This window comes from Pan troglodytes, chromosome X (genome assembly GCF_028858775.2).
Source record: "Pan troglodytes isolate AG18354 chromosome X, NHGRI_mPanTro3-v2.0_pri, whole genome shotgun sequence".
NCBI classification, from domain to species: domain Eukaryota; kingdom Metazoa; phylum Chordata; class Mammalia; order Primates; family Hominidae; genus Pan; species Pan troglodytes.
In genome coordinates this window covers 133,656,499-133,682,428 of record NC_072421.2, presented here as the reverse complement: position 1 = coordinate 133,682,428, position 25,930 = coordinate 133,656,499, and the positions used below count along the sequence as shown (strand labels likewise).

The following is a 25,930-nucleotide window of genomic DNA, read 5'->3' as shown; positions in this document are numbered from 1 at the left end:
AACTGTGTGTAGAGTGAGTGGGAGTCCATGGAGGAGAGAGACAAGTCACAGGGACTGAGACCAAAAAATAAAGACTATCTTAGAGAAAGAGGAAGCTGCCAGAGAGAACACAGAGAATAGAAGAGAATGCAGCAAAATGACACTGCAGACAGAAAGGGAGCCACAGACATGGCAGGAGAAGGGGCAAAAGAAAACCCCAGATAGCTAGTGCGGGAGAGTCCCAGACAGAACAGGGGACATGGGACACTGTAAGTAGGCTACATATAGCAAAAGAGAGGAATTCTGGAGAGCAGAAAAAAAAAAAACCCAGACTCAGTGGTGCTGAGGAGGTATGAGTGTGGACAGGAGGTGTATATGAAATGGGATAGGAACTTCTATGTGAGCCCTGGGTGGCCACGATGTGAGAAGGGACCTGGAAGAGAGCACAGTAGGTAATGCATTTGGAAACAGTGGAATAGAATCAGAAATAGTTTAATAATACAAAGTTAATCTTTGTTTTTAGTCTATTATAGTTTCAGGGTTTCTAAGTAATTCAGAACAACTGCCTTTCTGTTAGAAAATATAATTTTCAAATGTTGCCCATTGTATCAACTTTATTTTAAGAATTGCGGTTGCTTTTCTTCTCAGAAGATATGGCTCATCTCCATTTTCCTAGTACGTTTATCTTTGCCCTTGGTAGAAACAGTAGAGGCTTTGTAAGGATGGTGTTTGCTATGAAACGGTTGTTGTTAGGGAAAAATAGAAGATCTCTGGTCCTAAAAGTTGATTTGCTTACCTGAGTTCATGGTATGGCACAGTACAAGGATGAGAAATATTTGAGAGAAGAGCTCATTTCTGGAAGTGGAGTTGTTTTGCTGCAGCATGGTATTTACTTTGTATAGCTGTTGTCTTGACCAGCTAAAGTTCAGGTCAAGACAAATATATTGATTATCTTTTTTGAAACTTTATTTTTATTAGTTAACACCAGAATTTTAGCTGTTACAGATGTGAGTATAATAGATGATTCTGGTATAAATTTAACTTATATGTGTGCTGATTTTTCCCCTGCCTCATTCTACAAAGAATTTAAGGTGACTTAAAAATACATACCACACCAGATGATAAAAATAAATGGTTGGGGGAATCAAGCAGAGGGGAAAATTAACGTAGGCAAATAAAACATAAGGTATGATTAGCATGCACAAAAGTATACCAATCAGTCTTTGTACAGTTGCTAGAAAGAGGCTACACATTTGGCTCTAAATTTCCTAATGATACAAACAAAGAGGAAAGCATGGTCATTTTCTTAATGCAAGGTCCATAAGATTAAAAAAAATGAGTTATTTAGGAGAAGCACTGGTATTGATTGATAGCTGAGACATATCTCCAATTATTTTAAACTTTTACCTGAGACAGAAATTTGGTTATGGTTTATTTTATAAACCACAGATCAAAATTATACTAATTTGATGAATATGTAAAAATATGTTGGCTTTTATTTTAAATAGGAAAAATTTACAGCCATTCTTTATCGTACTTTGGAACGGAGGAGACTTGCTGATGATTATCAGCAAAAAAGATGGTCATGGGGAGGCTCTGCAATGGCGAATTCTGAGAGCAAAACTGGTAATTAATACACCCATTAAATTTTAAGTTTGTTTATGTTCTTGTTTAAATATTGGCTATGAGTAGAAGCTTGCATTTACAGCAAGATTTTAGTGTTTGTATCCTAAACAAAAATACTGTATATAGTAAATTTAAATTTCTGTCATATGCCATTGCAAAAGAAACAGGTGAAATGTTATAGTAGATTTTATTTAGCTCAATATACCTAAAATCTTATTTAAACTTATAATCAGCAGAAAAATGCTGAATAATGACTAAGCTTTACACAGCTTATCAAATGCATATTTTTAAAAATAAGTCTGCCTTGTCTACTATTGATTCAGTGTAAATTTTCTTATATGCACATAATTCTACACAATTTCAGAAAACAAAAGTAAAATTTATGTAGTTTAGAAGGATTGGCCAGTTGCCGTGGCTCACACCTGTAGTCCCAGCACTTTGAGAGGCCAAGGCGGGCAGATCACTTGAGGTCAAGAGTTCAAGACCCGCCTGGCCAACATGGTGAAGCCCCATCTCTACTAAAAAAAAAGGATTGACGGGCAGTGATATTGTGAACTTGAGTAATGTAAGTCTGTGCTCCATAGAACTATATCATGAAAACTCATTTTGTTTCAGTTAATGATGCTTTCCTCCTTGAAATATGATTACAGTAAGTATTATGTCTTTTTCTCAGCCAATAAACGATCTGCATCTACTGAAAAACTTGAACAGGGTACTTCTGCTTTAATCAGACAAATGCCTTTGTCATCTGCAGGCCTTCAAAATTCCGTTGCCAAAAGTAAGTAGTTATTTCATGTATTCTACTGAATTTCTATTAAATGAAATCAGTTCTTTATATTTTTACAGTACCACCTATTGAGATTGTGGAACATTTATGTTTATTTCAGAAGAGTCCCATGTTATTTTACAGCAGAGGGAGAGAGATAGTCATCCTTTTTTTTTTTTTTTTTTTTTTTTTTTTGAGACAGAGTCTCACTCTGTTGGCCATACTGGAGTGCAGTGGCATGATCTTGGCTCACTGCAACCTCTGCCTCGTGGGCTCAAGCGATTCTCGTGCCTCAGCCTCCCAAGTAGCTGGAATTACAGACCTGCATCACCACGCCCAGCTAACTTTTGTACTTTTGGTAGAGACGGGGTTTCACCATGTTGGCCAGGCTGGTCTTGAACTCCTGATCTCAAGTGATCCACCTTCCTCGGCCTCCCAAAGTGCTGGGATTACAGACGTGAGCCACCATGCCTGGCCTTGTATTTTCATCAATATACTTGTTTCATGATGTTTGTGTTAATCATATCAGATGGGATTATTGGACCTCAGTAGCTGAAACTGAAACATATTTTGGTCAAAAGACACTGCCATTAAGTGGCATAATTATTTATTTGAAGATTAGTTCATATTCTACCAACATATAAATGAAATTGTGTTTTCTACAGACTGGTTAGACTAGTTATTCAATTTCCATTAAGTATTGTGAATATTACCTCATTTTAGAAAAATAATAGCATATATATAGCAGTGGACAGGTTGATCTGCATTACATATATCATTTGTTATTCACAATTATCTTAGAAAATTGACAGACAAGTATAATTGCCTTCCTTGTTTTATAGTTAAGACTCCAAGAAATTCAGTGATTTCTACTCTAACATCCTTTTCTGTGGTTTATATTTTGGTCATTTGATAAATGGATCATGATATTTAAGTTGTACCTTTCATTTATAAGTCAATGTTTTCCCCCAAAAGCAAATAATGTGATAATGATGTTTAATGATAGACGTATTGCCAAGCTCCACTTTACAACTCTTCCTAATGGCAATACAGAGTTGTTTCAAATACAGTGAAGTTATCTACTATGAATAATTCAAATGTCTTTTTGTTTCTGGTGTTTGTCCTTTTAATTAGTGTTCCTTATTAAAAGAAAAATCTATACCCAAGTGTGTGTCAATAACCATGTCTGGCTTGTAGCACATGGTGCCTCTCACTGATAATTGAAATGGATTAGGCAACTATACCCATCAATCCAAAAAAAAGATCCCTTTTCTTTCCAGAGGAAAAAAAGGAATGTTCTTGAGAGGAAAAAGAGCACAAATTCCACATCATTCCCTTAAACTTAGCCAGTAAAAATGATGAGGAAAGATGGCTTTTGTGCCTTGTGAATTGAATAAGGCATAATTATAGTTTGAATTTTAAAATGTTTGTTTTGCATTATTAGGTATCTCGACAATTTTTGAGCAATGCTGATTGCTATAAAATTCCAGTACAGCAAAAGATTTTGGATACAATTTAAAGTATAATTAATTGTAGCAGTAGTTAACCTTATGGAAAAGATTTCCATTTTTGCCTAAAACAATATAGTTTTAATATGTTGAAAAGGATTTCTAGGGCGAAAGGATTTTTATTCCAACTTACATTATGTTATTTGTACTTTTAGGACTCTTAAAATTTCAATGATGAGCTTGAGAGGTCTTTTATTGTCAGTCTGAGTATATCACATTTTCTCTTGTATTGGTCTGAGAAAAGTTCATCCACTTACCACCTCCACCCTCAATGTGCTTTCCCAAAGCACTTTTATATATAGTCTGGGTTTGTTCATAGATTAATATGGGAAGATTTTCTCTGGCACCTTGCTTATAATATGGTAAAATTAATTTATTATTCACCAACTAAATCCTTTAGAAAAATTAGATAACATTTTTATCTAATGTTTATGTACTTTCATTTTAATATATCTTAATTGTTCCACAATCATTGACTCTGTTTTACTATCTAATTGCTTTCAGGAATTAGCAAAGATTTATCTCATAGACATTTATTACATATTTAGTATAATGAGCAAAAGCCTTATTAATGAGACATGTAGTCAGTGTGGCGATTCCTCAGGAATCTAGAACTAGAAACACCATTTGACCCAGCCATCCCATTACTGGGTATATACCCAAAGGATTATAAATCATGCTGCTATAAAGACACATGCACACGTATTTTTATTGCGGCACTATTCACAATAGCAAAGACTTGGAACCAACCCAAATGTCCATCAATGATAGACTGGATTAAGAAAATGTGGCACATATACACCATGGAATACTATGCAGCCATAAAAAATGATGAGTTCATGTCCTTTGTAGGAACATGGATGAAACTGGAAACCATCATTCTCAGCAAACTGTCGCAAGGACAAAAAACCAAACAATGCAAGTTCTCACTCATAGGTGGGAATTGAACAAGGAGAACACATGGACACAGGAAGGGGAACATCACACATCGGGGCCTGTTGTGGGGTGTGGGGAGGGGGGAGGGATAGCATTAGGAGATATACCTAATGTTAAATGATGAGTTAATGGGTGCAGCACACCAACATGGCACATGTATACATATGTCACAAACCTGCACATTATGCACATGTACCCTAAAACTTAAAGTATAATAAAAAAAAAGAGAAGGGACAGATTATGACTTCAGGATAATAATTAGTTAAATTGTACTGTGAAGGGGCAATTCCAAATAAAACTTTTAAAATGATTTCTTTATTAGCTTTTAATACAAGAAGGTATGTGTGGAAGACACTTTGTGAAAGATTTTCTTAAAGGTACAGTATGTTGCACACTCTGAAATGATGAATGCTATAATTAATGATTTCTAGGAAATAAAATCCATATTGACAATGTCTTACCTTTAACTTGAAATGAAACCTGGTCAATCCAGAGAGATCAACATTTTAAACTCAGATGAAGTTCATAATCTAACCTGTAATATTTTAAATAACTATTTTAAATCTGGGTTGATTCAAGTAGTCTATTTTTTTCTACTCATTGCTGATTCATAATAACTGCTCACACCATTTTGTCATTTTTTGCAGTATGCTAATGAAGGATACTGACTTAATCACATGATCTAACCACCTCTGTGGTTCATGCTGCTCAATCACATTATTAATTCAAGGAATTTTCCGATGATACTGTGTTGTCAACATGTACTTTAGTTTACAAATCCCTGAAAGAGAAATTATTTTTTAAACAGACATTTCTCAGTATTCTGAGCGAGGGTATCTCAAGTGAAATGAAAGTGTCTACACGGAAGCAGATTATTTCTCCTTGGTTTGCTTAAATCGTGGCATTTATACCAATTGTTAATATTCATTTTTATCTTAAAAATACTAGTTATAACTATTTAACTTGTAAGGTCCAGGACCTGAGCCTCTGAAAGCCACTTTTTGGCCATGATGCAGAAATCAGATGCTACAGCTATCAATAACTTTACACCTGATATCAAAAGAATGGCTCCGCAGGGTAAAACACTGACAGTCTGTTAGAGCCTACAAGTTGATACATGTATAACTCAGATAATTCGTTTTCTTTATGTTAAGAACAAATATCTTTTTATCTAAATGATTGATATTGGAGTTTCATGTTTTCGTCATTTTATACTGGTGTGTGCACATATGTGTGTGTACATGTGTGTATACGTATATATCTTTTAAAAATATATGCATATATAACAAAAATACTAGTTATAACTAAAGTGTAAATTACTTTTAAGTATTAGGCAACATGTCTAAAGGGTTGTATGTTTGTAATTTGGGAACTTTGATGTCAGATAGTGTCAGATATTTTACCTCTTAATTTTTACCATTTTCTAAATTTTTTTTCATTTCAGATAAAGAATAAACTCGTTTTAAGTTTGGGGATATAGAATCTCTGCATAATATTTGAAATTAAGTCTTATAAGCAAGGTAGAGAACATAAAAAATGTTTGAAAAAGGAGTATCTCACTCCTGAGATAATTAGTAGTTTATGAAAACTAATATTCCTTTTGTACTTGCTCTCTAGGGAAAACAGACAAGGAGAGAAGCTCATCTTTAAATAGAAGAGATAGTAACCTACATTCGTCTACTGATAAAGAACAAGCCGAAAGGAAGCCACGTGGTTAGTTACTTCTAAATACAAATTTTAAATAGTGATTTAAAAGAGGTATTTTATGTCAACATTGAATTGCTTGAAAAATCATTCCCAAAATTGGAAGCCAAAATATTCCTTCTTAAACTGAAAAAATGTGCTTTGGTGCCATGCTTATTTGGCTAAAGCCAGAAAAATCTGTCTTTAAATGAAGTATATAATTCCTGCCATCATCTGACAAGGGGTGGATAATGCAGCTGAGGAAATAAATCACAGAATATTGGTATAGATAGGAGTGTACTGGAGGATTTGATTCACTTCCAGTATTTCATTAATTTGTATTTGGAAGTTTAAATACCCGGCCACATTTCGAACTTCAAAGCTTTGCCCTTGCTTCATAGCATTACCCACATATATCCTTTGTGCATATTTTCACTGCTGATTATTCACAGAATTTCACAGTGATTACTAAAGTACTTCCTTACATAAAGTAGTTCCTTTTCTTTCTTTCTTTCTTTTTTTTTTGAAATAGAGTCTCGCTCTGTTGCCCAGGCTGGAGGGCAGTGGCACCATCTCAGCTCACTGCAACCTCCACCTCCCGGGTTCAAGCGATTCTCCCGCCTCAGCTTCCCGAGTAGCTGGGATTATAGGCGCCTGCCACCACGCCTGGCTAATTTTTGTATTTTTAGTAGAAATGGGGTTTTGCCATGTTGGTCAGGCTGGTCTTGAACTCCTGACCTCAGATGATCCGCCCGTCTCAGCCTCCCAAAGTGCTGGGATTACAGGTGTGAGCCACCGCGCCTGGCCATAAAGTAGTTTCTTTCTAACACCTTTCCCTAGCATTTTCCTTTCACGTGTATTTGTTGCTTTTTGTTTCATACCAAACCATTCCTTTACAGAAGACCTTACACCTAATTGATTCAGGTCAAATCCTATTAGAACAAATGTCATTGACACAGGGATCTTTATGAACATGAAGATTTATTGGAGCAAGATATTTACAACAAAATTTACTTTTAACAAAAGTGTTTATTCACTTCCTTGGAGCCTTTGGCAGTGGACTTGACCATTATGATTTTCAGTGCTGTCTATCTGTAGGAATCTTTCTCAAAGTTGTTTTGCCATGTGCAACTTTTTTCCTCAAGTGTGAGTTCCTCCATAAATTTCATACGGTGGGGAGTGGCTCTGTTTGAAATGTTACCTAGATTCTTTCCTTAGAGTTATTTTGGTATGTATGCTGTGGCCTTTCTCCTTTTATTCTGAGGATCTCTTCTTTGACAGTGCAGTCCAGTCAGATGACTGTGTTCAGTGTTTTGTGTTGCTGGGAAAGCTGCTGTTGAGAGCAGTTTGCATTGCTCTTTCTTGCTTTGCATTTGTGAGACCTCCAATGGAATCCTTTGGATTTGTTCTCATCATATATCTCGTTGCTCATATATCAGTTCTCAAGAGAATAATTTAATCAGTTGTCTGTTCAGCCCAACAAAAGCGTCATCAGCCAGAAGCAGAAGTGCTGCTTCATTATCCAGCCCTGGAAAAGATGTTCCAGGTAACAGGCATATGGTGGAAAGCCAGGAGGTGTTAAGTGTTTGCATTTCAAAGCAGGCTTCATCACTGAATTTGTTGCATTTAGGCATCAAAATAGTTTGAATCCGTAGTTACCATATTAGTGATTTTACCCAGCATTTGATGTTGCATATTTATTTTATGACTTCTAACATGATAGGGCAGTTATATGGGAGACAGGTAATTTGTAGGATGAGATAGCTAACTTTGAAGGTGTTTGTTAAATTTTAAAGTTCTATGGGTTTTAAAAATATAGAAAACCTTCACTCATTTCAAGGGAGAAAGTTTCCTACTCTACCTTCCTTTTTTCACCTAAAATATGGAAGAATAGCATAGAGCCACCCTTCAGCTTTTAGTTAGAAACGTAAAGATTGTTCTTAACGTGAAACATCTTCAGAGTTGTGTGGACTTTCTCATTTATAGTTTACATATAGTATTAGACTTGCCTTTGGATAGCAAGACCACCCCCCCCCCGCACCCAGTAATGGAAAGGACTAATGCATTGTTCCTATGATTTTTTTCTTTTTTTTCCCCTTCACTTTTTCCTTTCCAGTATATATCCCACTCCCTTTGCTTTTTCTCTGTTAGTATTCATATGATTAGTAAAACACATCTAAATGCTATCACAGACTTTCTTGTACTGCAGCCTTATTTCTTTTGTTCTAATTCCTGACTTTTTTATGCCCAATTATATGTATGTCAGGTTATTTTCTGCCAGTCTCCCTTTGCCACCAATCTATGGTGAGATATTTCTATTACCACCATCCAAAAAATCTCAATATTTTGTCTTAAAAGTTTATAGCTAATACAAATCCAGTCATACTATATTTTCTGTAGCACAAACTGTTGGTGTAATGTGACTGTTTAGGCACATTTAGATATGTAAATAAAATGTTTTCTCCACTAAAAATGAGGGACTAAAAGATAACATTTAATTTAGCTAAAAGTTTTATTCATAAGTAGTCTATCTTTGGTAATTTGGGGTAAGATTAGGTGAAAATTTGCCACCCATACTTAAAGATGAGGTGGCAGATAAATTTAACCAGGTCTTTTTTTTTTTTTTTTTCTTAGTTTAATTTACCAGGTCTTAAGGAAGCCACCTCCAAATACCTTTTGAAAAATGTTTAATTAGGCCAGGTGCGGTGTCTCACGCCTGTAATGCCAGCACTTTGGGAGGCTGAGGCAGGTGGATCACTTGAGGTCAAGAGTTCAAGACCAGACTGGCCAACATGGTGAAACCCCGTCTCTACTAAAAATACAAAATTTTCCGGGTGTGGTGGCACATGTCTGTAATCCCAGCTACTTGGGAGTCTGAGGCAGGAGAATTGCTTGAACCTGGGAGGCGGAGGTTGCAGTGAGCCAAGATTGCGCCACTGCACTCCAGCCTGGGTGATAGAGCGAGACTCCATCTCAAAAAAAAAAAAAAAATTAATCGTTTAAGCAATAAATATTTCGTGTAGAAGATGTTTTTAATCTAATCCCCCATTATCCCTGTGCTCACTGGTAACTTCATATTTTTCTTTGCATTTATTTTTTTTCACAAAATGAAATAACCTGCTTTCCATCTTCTATGTCCAAAATATTTCATATTATTGCTCTTAGTGACTGCCTTAATATGGTCTACATTTCCTTTGGAACATTTGGATGGTATTTTCAATTGTTTCAGTATTATAAACAGTGCAGTAATTAGCAACTTTATACATGCATTTTTATATATTTATGTAATTTTTTTTTTCCTAAGGGGTAAACCTAGAAGTAGAATTACTGGAACAAACAGTATGTACTTTTTATGCTCCCCAGGGAAAATATACAAATCTATACTCCCACCAGTTGTGATGAGGTTGCCTGGTTCCAAACATTGGTATTAATCACTTTCTTCCATCTTACCTGGCACCAAATATTATCATTTTCGTCTGTTTCATAGGAAAAATAAAATTAGATTGTTAAAGGTGGAAAGGACCTTGGAGATCCAACCCACTCTGATTAATGTCTTATTAAGTTTTTAGTATGGGTGAGAAAATGCTCTTTCTTACATTCTATTCTAAAACATTAAAATATGGAGTGTCTTACATAATCACCTATAATGGTAAGATCTCTAGCCCTGGCGAAGATGTTTAGATTACTTTTACAAAGGGTTGAAGATCTTGTAATTTTTTGTGAAAATTATTCTGAAATATAGTATGATTAAAATAGAAACAGCTTATTGCAAACATCAACTTTGGAGAAGCATCTTATTTTCATCTGTAATAGACTATTGCCTTTACAACGACTGTTGTTAATGTTGCTTCCAAAGTAGTGACTTTGTGATAGTTCTGTCCTGTGTCTGTCATCCATTTCACTAAGCATTTCCTGTGTTGTGTGTAATCCCTGTGCTTTCCTAATAAACAATCTCTTTTCTGTGTTCCTGTTCTTATACTGTGTACCTGGTGCATCCTTTTCTTGTCAGATTTCTAACTTAGGGAATTTCATGCTCTGTCCTCATTCAGTTACAGGCGTCACCAATTATGTAATGCAGTATGTCACTGTACCCTTGCGTAAATGTACTAGCGACGAATTGAGGGCTGTTATGTTTCCCATGTCGACAATGAAAATACCTCCTCAAACAAAAGTAGAAGAGTCTCCCTTGGAGAAAGTAGAGACACCTCCCAAGGCAAGTGTGGATGCACCCCCCCAGGTGAATGTGGAAGTATTCTGCAACACAAGCATGGAAGCATCCCCCAAGGCAAGTGTGGGCATGGCCCCTGAGGTGAGCACGGACTCATTCCCTGTGGTGAGCGTGGACGTGTCGCCTGTGGTGAGCACGTATGATTCTGAGATGAGCATGGACGCATCCCCCGAGTTGAGCATAGAAGCACTCCCGAAGGTGGACCTGGAAACAGTTCCCAAGGTGAGCATAGTAGCATCCCCGGAGGCGAGCCTGGAAGCACCCCCGGAAGTGAGTCTGGAAGCACTGCCAGAGGTGAGCGTGGAAGCAGCCCCAGAGGGGAGCCTGGAAGCACCTGCCAAGGGGAGCGCAGAAGTAGCCCCCAAGGAGAGTGTGAAAGGGTCACCCAAGGAGAGCATGGAGGCATCTCCTGAGGCGATGGTGAAAGCATCCCCCAAGACATCCCTTGAAGCAAGCATGGAAGCATCTCCCAAGGCAAAAGCGAGAGACGCTCCAAAGGTTTGTCAAGTGCCTGTTATTGACAAATTTTCTATTAAAATATGTATATTTTGTTGTATAGTTCACGATAGGTCAGATTTTACAACATAACCAGCATATTATTTACAATATTCTGCAATATAATTAATAAAATAGGTTAACTCACTTAAACTAGGAATTTAAAATTCTCTGATGTTCATTGTACCACTTTTCCTCCAAAGCTGAAATATTAGTGAGTTTTTATTAGAAGGGAGAAAATGTAAGTTTATATGAACTCTGTTTCTAAACTCTGAAGAAATGTTTTTTGAGAAATGTTTTAAACCCTGAATTGGGATTTGGAAATCGAGTTTGGTTTTGAAGGATAATATTTCTTTTAAACCTGTTATTTCTGTGATCTCCTGGAATTGTGTAATGTAAATTGTTAGTCCAGAAGCAAATATCAATGTCCTGATTCTCATACTCTAAAAGAAAATTGCAGTTTAAAGAATTCTAATTGTGTTTTATTCAGAATGTTTTTCTCTTCAAAAAAAAAAAAAAAAAAAAGCCAGCTGCAGTAAAAGAATTGTTTGTTAGTAATTTACCATACTGTGTTTATCTGTTCAGAAATCAGAAATGGACAAACAGGCCTTAATCCCTATTGCCAAGAAGCGTCTATCATCATACACTGAGTGTTATAAATGGTCATCATCTCCTGCAGATGCTTGTGGTCTGCCGTCTCCCATCAGCACTAAGTAAGCAGCTTATTCGCAACTGTTCCTGATAGGCATTTTACTAGAACAAATTCCATGTCAATGTTTGATGAGTGAAATAATATAGTATGCATGGTAACACAAATGTAAAGGGAAAAAAGCCTGTAAAAAGGGATTTACTTTTCAGAAAAATTCCCTGATTATAATGTCATCTCATAATAGCATCTTATATTTTATGAAATTGTACACTGAAAATTAATTAGCAAATGTGTATTACTTTTTCTCAGCAGGCAAATCCAAAAGAACTGCCCTCCATCACCATTACCACTTATTTCAAAACAGTCACCACAGACTTCTTTTCCTTATAAAATAATGCCTATTCAACACACCCTGTCTGTGCAAAGTGCATCAAGTATTGTCAAAAAGAAAAAAGAAACAGTTTCTAAAACCACTAACAGATGTGAGGCTTTGAGCCAAAGGCATATGATCTATGAAGGTAAGTTCTTTCACTAAGAAGTTTATCTTAGCAACACAGAAAATCTTACTGTATTCTGGGAAAGGTTCACTTCATTTTATTCCCCAATTGAGAGAACTTTAGGGAATTATTTTCCTTTTAGAAAGAGAGAATCTAACCAATCTCTGGTACATTGGAATGTATCTTCTCTGTTTGTTTGTCCTTGCCAAAGCTTTCTTCTCACCCCTTTGTTTTGAAAAATCCATTTTTGGAACTGCTTTTAAAAGCATAGGTCTGGCCAAGCATGGTAGCTCACGCCTATAATCCCAGCACTTTGGGAGGCTGAGGTGAAGGATTGCTTGAGCCAAGTAGTTTGAGACCAGCCCAGGCAACATAGGAGAGAGACCCCTGTTTCTAAAAAAAAAAAAAATATATATATATATATATATATATATACACACACACACACACACACACACAAAAATTAGCCCGATGTGGAAAGGGTAGGCTATATATTCGGTTAGGGGGTTGAGGATAAGAGTAAGCCATATTATACCATAACCACCTAGCTTAAGGTGGTACACATCTGTAGTCCCAGCTAGTAGGGAGGCTGAGGTAGGAGGATTGCCTGAGACCAGGAGGTGGAGGCTGCAGTGAGCCGTGATAGTGCCTTTACACTCTAGTCTGGATGAGAGAGCGAGACCCCGTATCAAAAAAAAAGCATAGGTCGGATGAGAGGTTTGGTCTAGGTGATTCCTGAGATCCCTTCTAGCTCTGATAGTGATGGTTCTTGGAGAGAGCACATCCACTCGTGGATGAGCAGGTTTTTCCTAAGATTTAGGTTCGTTTCTATATATAGGCCATAATGTGGTGTCCCTTGATTTGTGTAGTATTCCTGAAAGTGCCATATTGCTATTTTGCCTGTTATGTGCATTCTTAATACCCATGGACATTACTTAATTTCAAAAACACACTGGGGAATTTTGCTTTTTTAGGGAATTCCACAGTGAATTTTTTGTAACAGAAACAATCTTTTAATTACAGATTATTCATTCCTGATATGTCTTCTCATTTTCATATGATTTATTTAAAATAAATTAGTAGTTATATAGACCAAAATATCATAATATGCCTCTGTGTACTCACCTTATTTTACTGATAGTCTTGGTTTTGTTATCTACAGTTAGCTACTCTATGATCAACCAAATGTATACACTATTATCAAGGTTTAGCTAAATAGTAATCATATAGTAAAAATGATGCACAGATCTCAAATGTATACCAGATACATATTTGTTTGAGTATTTAAGATATTTGTACCCTTCGTTTGGACGGAGCATAAGCTTGTCTTCCTCTATATTCAGTATTTCTTACTCTTTTCCCATGGGGTCAGTTGATTCAGTTATCTCAAAACCACTAAAACGAAAGTAGAAGTACATTATTTCATTTTGGAACAAGTAGGTGTTAAAAAGAAACAAAATGCTTCTGCTGTTGTTGGGGGTGCAGTTTGAACAAAATCTGTTAGATAATCACCTATAGTTTGCTTGTGATTTATAAATTTTGGACTACGCACATATATATATATTTTAATGTTTTGGATTGTGTTGCACTTCTTTGTTGGAGTGAGAGTTGATTAGCTCTCTTAACTGTTGCACATATTTATTTAAACTAGAGTCTAGTAATAAGAGTACTGCAGGTATTATGAATGCCGAGGCGGCAACAAAAATTTTGACAGAATTGCGCCGCCTTGCTCGTGAACAAAGAGAAAAAGAGGAAGAAGAAAGACAACGGGAAGAAATGCAGCGAAGGTCAGCACAAAGTCTTCCTTCCTACACTATAAATCTTGAGTGGGGCCCAAATTTTTGAAAGTCAAAATTTTACCCTCAAGTTATAAATTCTCAAAGAACAATTGACTTTCTTCAGTGAGGATCAGAAGTGCCTCATTGCCTGCATAGGAAGCATTTCAAGCCCTTGTAAATGGCTAAGGACCCTGGTATGTGGATAAATGGCACAGTCCTTTTTAGCCTCCATACATCATGTGCCATTAAGGTGTGCTAGGAGGATGCACAGAGACCAAACTCACATTCAGGATTTGATCTCTCAGCACCAGAGTGGTATATAAGAACAGATCAGTTCGTGTTCACTAGTGTCAGCCCTTTATTTAAAAGACTTGTAACATCAGGATTTTTAAACCTGAAAATTATACTTACTCATGTTTTACTTTTCCTGTGATCTTTGTGACACCTGTATCTCATCAGGCCAGTGAGTCATTGCTAGAAGGATTTCCTTTGTGGGCAGCAAATCTCATGTACAGTTGTGTGCATTCAAATTCTAGCAAAGGTTTCTTGTTCCTCCATCTTGAGGCCTATTTTATGTCGGGCCTTATAATGTAAACCTCTGTCCACTGGCTGCAGGGAATAACAACAGTACTGAATTTGCTTTTAAGTATTTAGTGTTATTTGAAATAATCACACATTTTCCATATGCTTATATGGGCTTGGGAAAAAGAAGGGAATATTATGAATTACAAAAAAAACTCTAACTTGAAGAATATTATTCATTGCTTCATATAAACAGAGCTGATTTAGCATTTGAAAGTGCTGAATACTAGGGAACCACCAGACTCTCCTCTAAATTATCTCTGTTATCCCCATGAGAGATTGGGTGTGAGCACGTGTAAAGAAGGCCTTTTAGGGGATGTCATGTCTCAAAGACAGTTAAGGAATGAGTTCCTCTCATGTATGTGTGTTTTTTAACAAGCAAAGTAATCTATTACTTGATTGAAATATTTTTCTGCTCCCGAGGGCTAGTTTTTCTCTTTAAAAAGGGGTGGAATTGTGTAATTCCTATATAGTAACAACACAGAAGATGTAGTGACTCTGGTGTGGATATAAATTATATTACTATACACAGGAAGTTTCACTATAAAAACTCACATACTAGTGCAAGCTGAGTATGATAGCAATCAAGATAAATACTAACAATTATTTAAATACTCTCAGGGTCATTAAGAAATCAAAAGACGTGGCAAAGGAAGCAGTTGGAGGCCAAGCAGAAGACCACTTGAAACTCAAAGATGGGCAGCAACAAAAGGAGACTAAAAAGAAGAAAGGATGGCTGGATCAGGAAGACCAGGAAGCACCACTGCAGGTTTGCTGACTTGACACTTTATCAGGGGATGAGAACCAGATTATAAAGTTCAGATGGAACCCAGAGCAAAAATCTCTGTCTCTGAGAAAGAAGACATGAGCAGATTCTCTGGCTGCATTTTATTTTTTATTTTATTTATTTATTTATTTATTAATTTTGAGATGGAGTTTCACTCTTCTCAGCCAGGCTGGAGTGCAATGGCACAATCTTGGCTCACTGCAACCTCTGCCTCCCAGGTTCAAGCCATTCTCCTGCCTCAGCCTCCCAAGTAGCTGGGATTACAGGCGTCTGACACCACGCTCAGCTCAGTTTTGTATTTTTTGTAGAGATGGGGTTTTACCATGTTGGCCAGGCTGGTCTTGAACTCCTGACCTCAGGTGATCCGCCCGCCTCAGCTTCCCAAAGTGCTGGGATTACAGGTGTAAGCCACTGCGCCCAACCTCTGGCTGCATTTTTATGTTACAGTCTCTATTACCCAGTACCACTGCAGGTCATTGTCAGCCACCCTCAGAAAACCATAGAATGTTTTCCTGGTGAAATAAGCAGAAAACAGCAAATTGTAGATTAGTAGTCCTTAATTTGAAATCCAAATTGCTTTAACAGATTCCACATCCTACATTGGTTTCCCCCATCTTGCATTCTGTGGTACCATATACAACTCCATCAACTGGACCTTACACCCCTGTAACAGATAAGATAAACCATACATACTTCTACAAGTTTAAAATCATTAACTGAAGAATGTCTCATCTATCTAAAGTCAAGTCACTGGGTAAATAAATGCCCAAACTGAGCTCAGACTATACTCAGTTTGAATTATTACCATAGCCCAATTTATATTTCCAGTTTTTAGTGTATTATTCACCAGCATTGGTCATATGTTTTATATATGATTGTTTATGCTTGCATTTCTCAGGAGGGTGCCTTCAAGAATCCTCTCAGTGCTTTTGAGAAATGTCAGGCTGTTGGCTCCTGTTACTGTGTTAATGGATAGCTCCACAGTCACATACTTTGAATTAGGATGGTGTGATGTTCATAACAATGACCCTGTGGTCCTGAATCCTCAGGATAACATTTAGCCTAGCTTTGTGCATTCTAACTAGTGCTTTGAAAATTGACAATCCGCAAATATCATGATATAGGAACCCTCATTCAAAAGGTTACACTCTTTTGTTATACTAGATAACATTTACCATTGAAATTTTTAAACTAGAGTTCTCTGATGTCACTCAGGTATCTTGAGATTGAATGATATTTTTATGCAAATTTCCTAGAAAGGGGACGCCAAAATAAAAGCTCAAGAGGAAGCTGACAAACGCAAGAAAGAACACGAGAGAATTATGTTACAAAATTTACAAGAACGGTTAGAAAGGAAAAAGGTACTCGCTCTCTGTTTGGGGGGACTTGATTCTGTGTTTAAAACAATGTTGGGCACCTGATATCAGCATGTTTTTAAAAATCACAAATCTGATATATACTAGTTCCTGGTGGTTTTCCCACTCAATTCTCTTCCTTATCCAAGGATCTGACTTCTCCTACATAGAGGGCTGTCCTCTTACTGATCATGCCTCCCTCTCATGGACCCTTGGTGGCCATTGGCCATTACAGTGATGCCTCACTATATCAAACCTCTGGTAACAAAACTTCTCTGAGCAGAAGGACTCCAGTCATGGTAGGGGTTGGTAGAAGTTAAGACTTTCTTCTAAACTGGCTGGAAATTGCAGCAACTACATGGGGAGAAGCAGAAACTGCAGGCCTCTTTGAGAGGCCAAGGTGCAGGCTATTTTTAAGGTAGGGCCACATGTGAGCTCATCTGCAGCCCTGGTCCAGGCTGAGTTGCTGCAAGGCCTATCTGGTAGTAGATTGGTCACCTTGAGGGGGCCAGGGAGCTGCAACTCTCCTCACTGCAGGGAAAGAAGTGTGCACAGGAGAGAGAATTCCTGTCCTTCCCTAGAAATATATTTCTCCTCCACCTCCTATCTTCTCTCTTCATTAACACAAAACAGTGTGGCATCATTGAGATGTATTATTTTCATTAACATTGGCTTCAGGAATCAGCTGAAGACTAAAGACTAAAATTATGTTAAAAGCTCTAATTGGTTTGCAATAATATATGCTTAGTCTAATGAATTTCTGCATATGCAAAATTAGGAGTGAGATGTTGTCATTTGAATGTTTGTGTTATAACAAATACAGCGGTCATCATTCAGGGCATTTTATAGCTGAAACTGGGATTGGGATAGGGGACTCAACTGCCACCGTAAGCCTTTTGTTGGTAATATTTGTGGTTTTGGAGCAATCACTGCCATTGTGCACCTCTGTGAAATGGGGATAATCAACTCCTTTAGGACAACTGTTTGGTTTCTAATCTGTTTTCATGTTTGAATTTTTATTTTCCTTTAAATAGAGAATAGAAGAAATTATGAAGCGGACAAGAAAGACAGATGTGAATGCCTCAAAGGTAGTCTCCATACTCCTACCAGCAGTGTATAAGAATGCCTCTTGTTTCACATTATTGCCGAGTTTTTCACTTTACCCAATCTGGTGGTAATGAAATAAAGTATTACATTTGCATTTCCCTGATTATCAACAAGGTTGACCATGTTTTCATATCTTTAGTTAGCTCTCATGTTTCTTTTGTGTGAAATGTTTTTTTTTTATCTTTTGCCCAAGACTTTTGGGTTGATTTGTCTCATTGTAGTTCTTTAAATGTTATAGATACTGCTTCTTTTTTGGTTATGTGTTGCAGATACCTTCTCCCAGTTTACAGCTTATCTTTTCTTTTTCTTTTTTTCTTTTTTTTTTTGTATACAATGTGTAATGATCAAATCAGGATAATTAGCAAATCCATCACCTCAAAGGCTGATCATTTCTCTCTTTTTTTTTTTTTTTGAGACAGAGTCCCGCTCTGTCACCCAGGCTAGAGTGTAGTGGTGTGATCTCGGCTCACTGCAACCTCCACCTCCTGGGTTCAAGTGATTCTCCTGCCTCAGCCTCCTGAGTAACTGGGATTACAGGCATGCACCACCATGCCTAGCTATTTTTGTATTACTATTAGAGACAGGGTTTCAACATGTTGGCCAGACTGGTCTCGAAATCCTGACCTTAGGTTATCCACCTGCCTTAGCCTCCCAAAGTGCTAGGATTACAGGTGTGAGCCACCATGCCCAGCCAGTTTATCTTTTCTTAATGTTGTCCTCTTCTGGATAGAAGCTTTTTTTTTTTTTTTTTTTTTTTTTTTGAGATAAGAGTCTTGCTCTGTCACCCAGGCAGGAACACAGTGGCGCAATCATGGCTCACTGCAGCCTCCACCTCCCAAGCTCAAGCAATCCACCCATCTCACCCTTCCAAGTAGCTGAGACTACAGGTGCATGCCACCACACCTGGCTAATTTTTTATTTTTTATTTATTTATTTTTTTGTAGAAACAGGATTTTGCCATGTTGTCTAGGCTGGCCTTGAACTCCTGGGCTCAAGTGATCCACCCGCTTCAGCCACCCAAAGTGCTGGGATTGCAGGCTTGAGCCACCGCACCCTGCATTCTGATTTTAATGTTCTTGAATTTACCAGTATTTTCTGATGACTAATGAAGTTAGGCACCTTTTCATAAATGCTTAGTGGCCTGTTGGAGATTTGCTTTGGTGAAGTACCTTTTCAAGTCATTTGCCCATTTTCCTATTTTGTCACCTGCCTTTTTCTGATTGAATTGTAGGTATTTTTACCTACACTGGTTAGGAGTCCTTTGGATATATATATTGCAGGTATCTTCTTCCATGCCATAGTTTGCCTCACACTCTCCTAATGTCTATTGATGAACCAGACAGAAGTTCTTCATTTTAACAAGTTCAAATTTATCATTTTTTCCCTTATGGTGAGTGTCTTTGTGGTCTGTTTCATCATTATTTGCTTACCCCAATGTCATGTCTTTTGATGGAGCACATGTATTCAAGGCCTTTTTCCTCCAGATTCTGTGCTTTTTACATTCTATGCTACAAGACTGATATTTTGTCTGTTTGTAATTACCCAGTTGTGGTCATTTGCATTAAATGACATGAGAATTTAGAGTAGAAATGCCATTTTCAAAAAGTGCTGGGAGTCATCATGTCAAAGTTCATTCAACTCATTGGGAGTTTTCCCTCAAGCAGCAACCAAAGGCTGGGTGCGGTGGCTCACGCCGGTAATCCCAGCACTTTGGGAGGCCAAGGCAGGAGGATCTCTTGAGCCCAGGAGCTCAAGACCAGCCTGAACAACACAGTGAGACCTTGTCTCTATAAAACAGTTTAAAAATTAGCCAGGTGTGTTGGCACATGCCTATAGTCCCAGCTACTTGGGAGGCTGAGACGGGAGGATCACTCGAGTCCAAAAGTCTGAGGCTGCAGTGAGCTATGATCGTGCCACTCCACTCCATCTTGGGCAACAGAGTGAGGCTTTGTCCTCCCCCCTCCCCCCAAAAAAAAATAATAACAGCAGTCAAAACTTTTTAGCTATTCACTGACTAGTCCCATCCCACCTTAGTTAAGGTTCTGAGCAGGCAGAGAACAAATGCCAACCCAAAGTTATATTCCCTTGGCTCCTGCCCAGGGAAATCTTTCATTCTTGAATGTCTTCCTAGCTAAAAGACGCAGCTACGGGCACCTGTCCCTATCCCCTGTAGATTCTTGGGGCCAGTTAAAAGAGGTTATTTTTTTTTACCTTTTCGTTGAAATGACAAAAATTAGCCATCAGTCCAGCTTTGAAGTCAGACTTTGTTGAAATTCTAAACCAGGATGATTGAATATTAGGCATAATCAAGATTTCCTTTTTTAATCGTAGGTCACAGAAACATCCAGCCATGACATATATGAAGAGGCTGAGGCTGACAACGAAGAAAGCGACAAGGACTCATTGAATGAAATGTTTCCATCAGGTTAGTCACCATTTAGGAGCTAGACTGCTTAGGTTCATATCCAGGGGCTCCTCTGCTTTTGAGCTGTGTGGCTTTGGGCAGGTCACTTAACCTTTCTGTGCTGAGTTTTTCCCATCTGAAAAAGGGGGAGCTAATGTCCTTTTCCTAGAGTGGATATGAGATTTCAGTGAGGTAAATCCATGTAATGCTAAAAACAGTGTCTCACACATAAACTCTCAATAAATATCAGCTGCTGCTGCTTATTATTTTAAAGACCATGCTAATGGACTGTAGACAGCAGTTCTTTCTCAGTTGAATGTGAGGATTGCCAGCATTTCATAGCTCAGCTCCTCAAGGCATCCATGATTGACCACAGGTGGAATTCCACTTTCCACTTCATTAAGAAAAATTGAAACCGTGTCATAATAAGAATGCTTTCTCAAATGTATCATTGACTCCCTTACAAGTAGGAACCACTTTGTAGTAGCAGTAATTGCCATTTGAGAAAACACTATTTGTCCATATTTTTCCTGCCAGTGGATGTTGAACAGGAAAGTCAGGTCCTCTACTAGGTGCTGGGGATGAAGGGGTGAAAAGACATGGCCTCAGCTTGAAGGAGCCATAGCCAGTGGGAAGACAAACATATGAGCAAACCATAATACTGCCACAAGATGATTGGGTTGAAGGAAGTTTGGTGAAAATACAATGAGAACATAGCAGTAAGAGCCCCTCAGTCTGCCTTAGGGCATTGAGGAAAGCCGAAGATAGAAGGTAATATTAGAGGTAAGATGAGGCAGGGCGGTGGCTCACGCCTGTAATCCCAGCACTTTGGGAGGCCGAGGTGGGCAGATCACGAGGTCAGGAAATCGAGACCATCCTGGCTAACACGGTGAAACCCCGTCTCTACTAAAAATACAAAAAATTAGCCAGGCGTGGTGGCGGGCGCCTGTAGTCCCAGCTACTTGGGAAGCTGAGGCAGGAGAATGGCGTGAACTCTGGAGGTGGAGCTTGCAGTGAGTGGAGATCGTGCCACTGCACTCCAGCCTGGGCAACAGAGCGAGACTCCCGTCTCAAAAAAAAAAAAAAAAATTAGAGGTAAGACGAAATGCACAAACAGAATTGTCTAGGTGAGTGATCAGGGGAGGGGTGAAAATCTGGAGCAGTCTTATCTCTGGTCATTATTCTTTCCTAGCAAAGGAAAAAGGACAGATTCCTTAAACGTAGCCTCTTGGTGCCTCAAGGGCAGGGTGAGTGTGTGTGCTGAGCAGTGGCCTGGGACATGGCTTGGGAAACTCTGTGACTGCTGGGCCTGCCTCCCAGGAGTACTGCTGCTTGACTCTTCCTGCCTTCAGGCAGGCAGTACCCACTCCCCATCCCATCAGGATCATAGCCTTCACTTTTTCTTGAATTCTTTATTGAAACTCCATATTTAATTGTGTAATTTTTTTTCCTAGCCATTCTAAATGGCACAGGCTCACCTACCAAATGTAAAATGCCGTTCAACAATGCCAAGAAAATGACACACAAGCTGGTATTTCTAGAAGATGGTACCAGCCAGGTCCGTAAAGAGCCAAAAACATATTTTAATGGCGATTTGAAAAACTTCAGACAAAAAAGCATGAAAGACACTTCAATACAGGAAGTAGTTTCAAGGTGAGTCACTTAGCCAGCTTATCTAAATAAACTTGGCAGGATTATGATTGACAATCTTAGAATGCTAGATAAATATGATCTCTTGTGCTCTTAGTTTGTACCAAACACCATGTCACATATTTGACTTAACGGAAATAAACTCATCCCCACAACAGCCTTGCTAGGTAAGGATCATCATCCCCATGTATAAAGACAAGGAGACTGAGGGTCAGAGAGGCTAGGGGCTTTATTTGCCCAATATCCTGCTATTAAAGGGCAGAGCCCAAATTCAATTCCAGATACATCTGGCTCCAAACTTTACTTTTGTTCACATTGGTTAATGTTATCTCATAAAGTTGGGCAAGGAGACATTTATTGAGTGATTGCTATATACCAGGCATTTTATATTACCTATTTCAATTATCATCACAACTGTGAGTGTGACAGTAATATCCTCATTTTATTATTTTTTTATTTTTCATTTTTTTTTAAGAGTTGAGGTTTCACCATGTTGGCCAGGCTGGTCTTGAACCTCCTTGGCTCAAGTGATCTGCCCACCTCGGCCTCCCAAAGTGCTGGGATTACAGGCATAAGCCACCACACCCGGCCATAATATGCTCATTGTCAATGTAAGGAAACAAGGTCAAAAGTTAGGTCAGGAGAGCAGGAACTGATTCATGGAAAGGAATGCTACATGGGCAATTGCCTAAGAAGACATTCACCTGCAAGGCCCACAGGAACAGGAGTCTGCTGAGAGGTGTGATGATGTGGAAGGAGCATTAGAGCTAGAGGACCTGTACCAGTTCTGTTACTACACCTCACTGGCCGCATCCTTGACCAATCTAAGGGAGGGGCATGGTTTCTGGAGTCCTGCGTGCTTAGCTGCTCCTACTCCTGGTGCTTCCGTGGGACCTAGGGCTTTCTGGAATACAGTTTGAAAATCAGTGTGTCCTGTGATCTCTAGGGTTCCTTTCAGTCATCCTGTTCTATGATTCTGAAATGTTTTTTAATTCCAAGGCATTTCTTAGAAGTTAATTAAAGGACAAAGCTTCTTTTAGGCCAGAGCCTTGGTTTGGGAATAATTGGGATTCTAACCAAACTGTCTCTTTCCAGACCATCTTCCAAAAGAATGACCAGTCACACAACGAAAACCAGAAAGGCGGATGAAACCAACACCACCAGCAGATCCTCTGTTAGTATGAATTATGAGCAGCAGCGTATCTGTGACAAGATCACCAACATTGTAAGTCACACAGAACTATCTTTGTCACATTTTTCTCCTGACAGGCACAAACAAAATCTGAAGGATTCCATGACATCTTGCCAAAGTCCTCAGACACCTTTAGACAATAAGAGAAGAAGCAAACCTGTTTCTCCTCATTTGGGTAAGTCCTCATCTCATCTACCTTTTTCTTGAAAGGCAATTGACCCTGAACCCGCTCCCCTCCTTCTAGCCATTCCAGGGCAGTCTTTGCACCATATAGCTTTGGAAGAGAAGGAGAAGACAGTTGTGGGTCTGCAGGAATGATGTGAGAGTCTTCCATTAAGTTGGTTTTGAGAGAGTAGAGAGTAGATGACTTGATTCTAATTTTTATGTCCCACATTTCAGGCCGGATATAAAAAATAAGTTCTGGCCAGGTGCAGTGGCTTACGCCTGTAATCCCAGCACTTTGGGAGGCCAAGGCGGGCAGATCACTTGAGGTCAGGAGTTTGAGACCAGCCTGGCCAACATGGTGAAACCCTGTCTCTACTAAAAATACAAAAATTAGCCGGGTGTGGTAATGCATGCCTGTAATCCCGGCTACTTTGGAGGCTGAGGCAGGAGAATCACTTGAACCCAGGAGGCGGAGGTTGCAGTGAGCCGAGATCCTGCCACTGCACTCTAGCCTGGGTGACAGAACAAGACTCTGTCTCAAAAAAAAAAAAAAGATCTTTTCAAGCTTGCATCTCAGACTCCTCTGAGCTCCTGGTCTGCTGGTTGCTTGGCAAGCACACAGACAGTTGCTTAGGGCAGAAGATTAGGGAGGTCTTCGGAATAAGCCTCAACCTGTTTCCAAAACCAGAAGCCTCTTGTTTTTCTTTCCTTGAGAAGTTCTCTTTGAAATTGAGAAGCACCTTGGGCCTGGTTGGGGACTGGGGAAGTGAAGGACATTTATAGGACCAGTGTGTCAGCAACTCCAGAGGGGCTGCTGAGAGTCCTGGGCGTGTGCCCTGAAGGGAGGCCAGGGACAAGTTGCTGTGAGACTAGCATCTTCTCTACTGATCTTTCTTTTACTTTTCCCTCTGGTCAGATATGTAAACCTTACTCAGCCTGGGAGATGAATACATCTTCCACTCTGGATAACTCAACTCCTGGGCCCATCAGTCCTCAAATTTTTCTGCTTCTGACTTGAACCTGGTAAAGGAAGTGACACCGAAAAATTGAAAGAAACTGTCAAAAGGCCACTTTGATGTATATCTCAGATGTTAAAGTCATCTTGTTCTCTTGTGTCTAAGCAAGAGTTCTAAGTAAAGAGTGGTTTTTGTTTTCTTTGGAAAATCATCATTGTCTCTCATTCTTGTGTTGTCCCACCAATGTGTTTGCTGGAGTGAGTGCATCAAGGATGCTTTCCTGAAACTGTAACTGTGGAGTTTCTAGAAGAATCTGATTGCAGAACTAATTCTCTTTCAGTATATATTTGAAATCTTAAAGTAATGCTTTTTCTTTTTCTTTTTCTTTTTTCTTTTTTTTTTTTTTTGAGACGGAGTCTTGCCCTGTCGCCCAGGCTGCAGTACAGTGGCGCAATCTCGGCTCACTGCAACCTCCGCCTCCTCATCTCAAGCAATTCTCCTGTCTCAGCCTCCCCAGTAGCTGGGATTACAGGCATGTGCCACCACACCTGGCTAAATTTTTTGTATTTTAGTAGAGATAGGGTTTTACCGTGTTCACCAGGCTGGTCTCGAAATCCTGGCCTCAAGAGATCCACCCGTCTTGGCCTCCCAAAGTGTTGGGATTACAGGTGTGAGCCACTGCACCCAGCCAAGTAATGCTTTTTCTGTGTACCAGTGACAATTTTGACAGCTAAAAACTCACAGTTGATCTTGTAGAGAACATAATAGATTATGCAAGGGCCGCAGGATCGCTCACAAGAGCTGTCAGATTGTTTCTAATATAAAAATACCAAAGGTTGCAAAATCCAGCAAATTGTATTTTACTATGATATATGTATATTTTTAACTCTACCCATCTGTGCCAGTGAGTACACAGGCACTAATAACCTGAAATGCTGGGAGTCCTGTAAAGCCCCATCTTGGAACAGTCAGCACCTTTCATGCTCTTGTCAGTGTTTCCTTTTGAAGGACATATTGGTGTTTATCTACAGAAACATATATTATTTTTATTGTGTACATAAAGGAGTACATGGCTGTTGTCCCGTGGGGTATGTTTAATTCCTCTAAATGTTTAAAGTACTTTTCTGCCTGTACTCTCCAGTTCTGTCGTTGAGTATACACTCAGGCTTGAGATACAACCAAAATTTGCTTGCCTTTCTCTAGCCACTGGCTGCCAGTGAGTTCGCGTGATGGGCACACAGAAATGCACACAGATGTACATACACGTATGTATGCACACACAGTATATGATTCCATAAAATTCAAATGCAGATTAATTCTCCTAATGAGTTTTCAGTGTTGAATCGTAAATAGTCTGAAGCAGGCCAGTGTTCCTTTTGGCTGCCAGTCTTGGATTAGTAAAAGGAGGTAATTCTTTCAGATTCCCTGGTTCTTTGCCACTCAGAGTATTGTACTTTTGATATAGAATAGAGAAGGTTACCTTTGGTTTAAAAACTATTTTTATATACTAGCTCTTTCATGTATAAAACAGAGACAATCATCCTAACAAAAGAGTTTCTGTTATTTTTCTGCACAAATGTCTTGTGT

General features: G+C 38.8%; 1 protein-coding gene across 6 annotated transcripts in view; it reads left to right on the top strand.

The window, feature by feature from the left end:
- Window positions 1-25,930, top strand: part of MAP7D3 (MAP7 domain containing 3) — a 38,496-nt gene that overhangs the window by 8,928 nt on the left and 3,638 nt on the right. Inside the window, exons 5-19 of one of the 6 annotated variants that reach the window (XM_016944259.4) lie at window positions 1,488-1,605; window positions 2,279-2,383; window positions 6,433-6,528; window positions 10,548-11,224; window positions 11,807-11,934; window positions 12,180-12,388; window positions 14,082-14,154; window positions 15,349-15,496; window positions 16,771-16,875; window positions 17,904-17,957; window positions 20,308-20,401; window positions 21,835-22,033; window positions 23,126-23,204; window positions 23,300-23,397; window positions 24,304-24,554. In XM_016944259.4, coding sequence (XP_016799748.2) covers window positions 1,488-1,605; window positions 2,279-2,383; window positions 6,433-6,528; window positions 10,548-11,224; window positions 11,807-11,934; window positions 12,180-12,388; window positions 14,082-14,154; window positions 15,349-15,496; window positions 16,771-16,875; window positions 17,904-17,957; window positions 20,308-20,401; window positions 21,835-22,033; window positions 23,126-23,204; window positions 23,300-23,365 — 2,151 coding nt within the window. In that variant the 3' untranslated portion in view covers window positions 23,366-23,397; window positions 24,304-24,554. Of the gene's footprint in view, window positions 1-1,487; window positions 1,606-2,278; window positions 2,384-6,432; window positions 6,529-10,547; window positions 11,225-11,806; window positions 11,935-12,179; window positions 12,389-14,018; window positions 14,155-15,348; window positions 15,497-16,770; window positions 16,876-17,903; window positions 17,958-20,307; window positions 20,402-21,834; window positions 22,034-23,125; window positions 23,205-23,299; window positions 23,398-24,303; window positions 24,555-25,930 lie in introns of those variants that run through there. The other 5 variants (XM_016944256.4, XM_016944258.4, XR_010154692.1 and 2 more) reach the window with 5 other exon arrangements.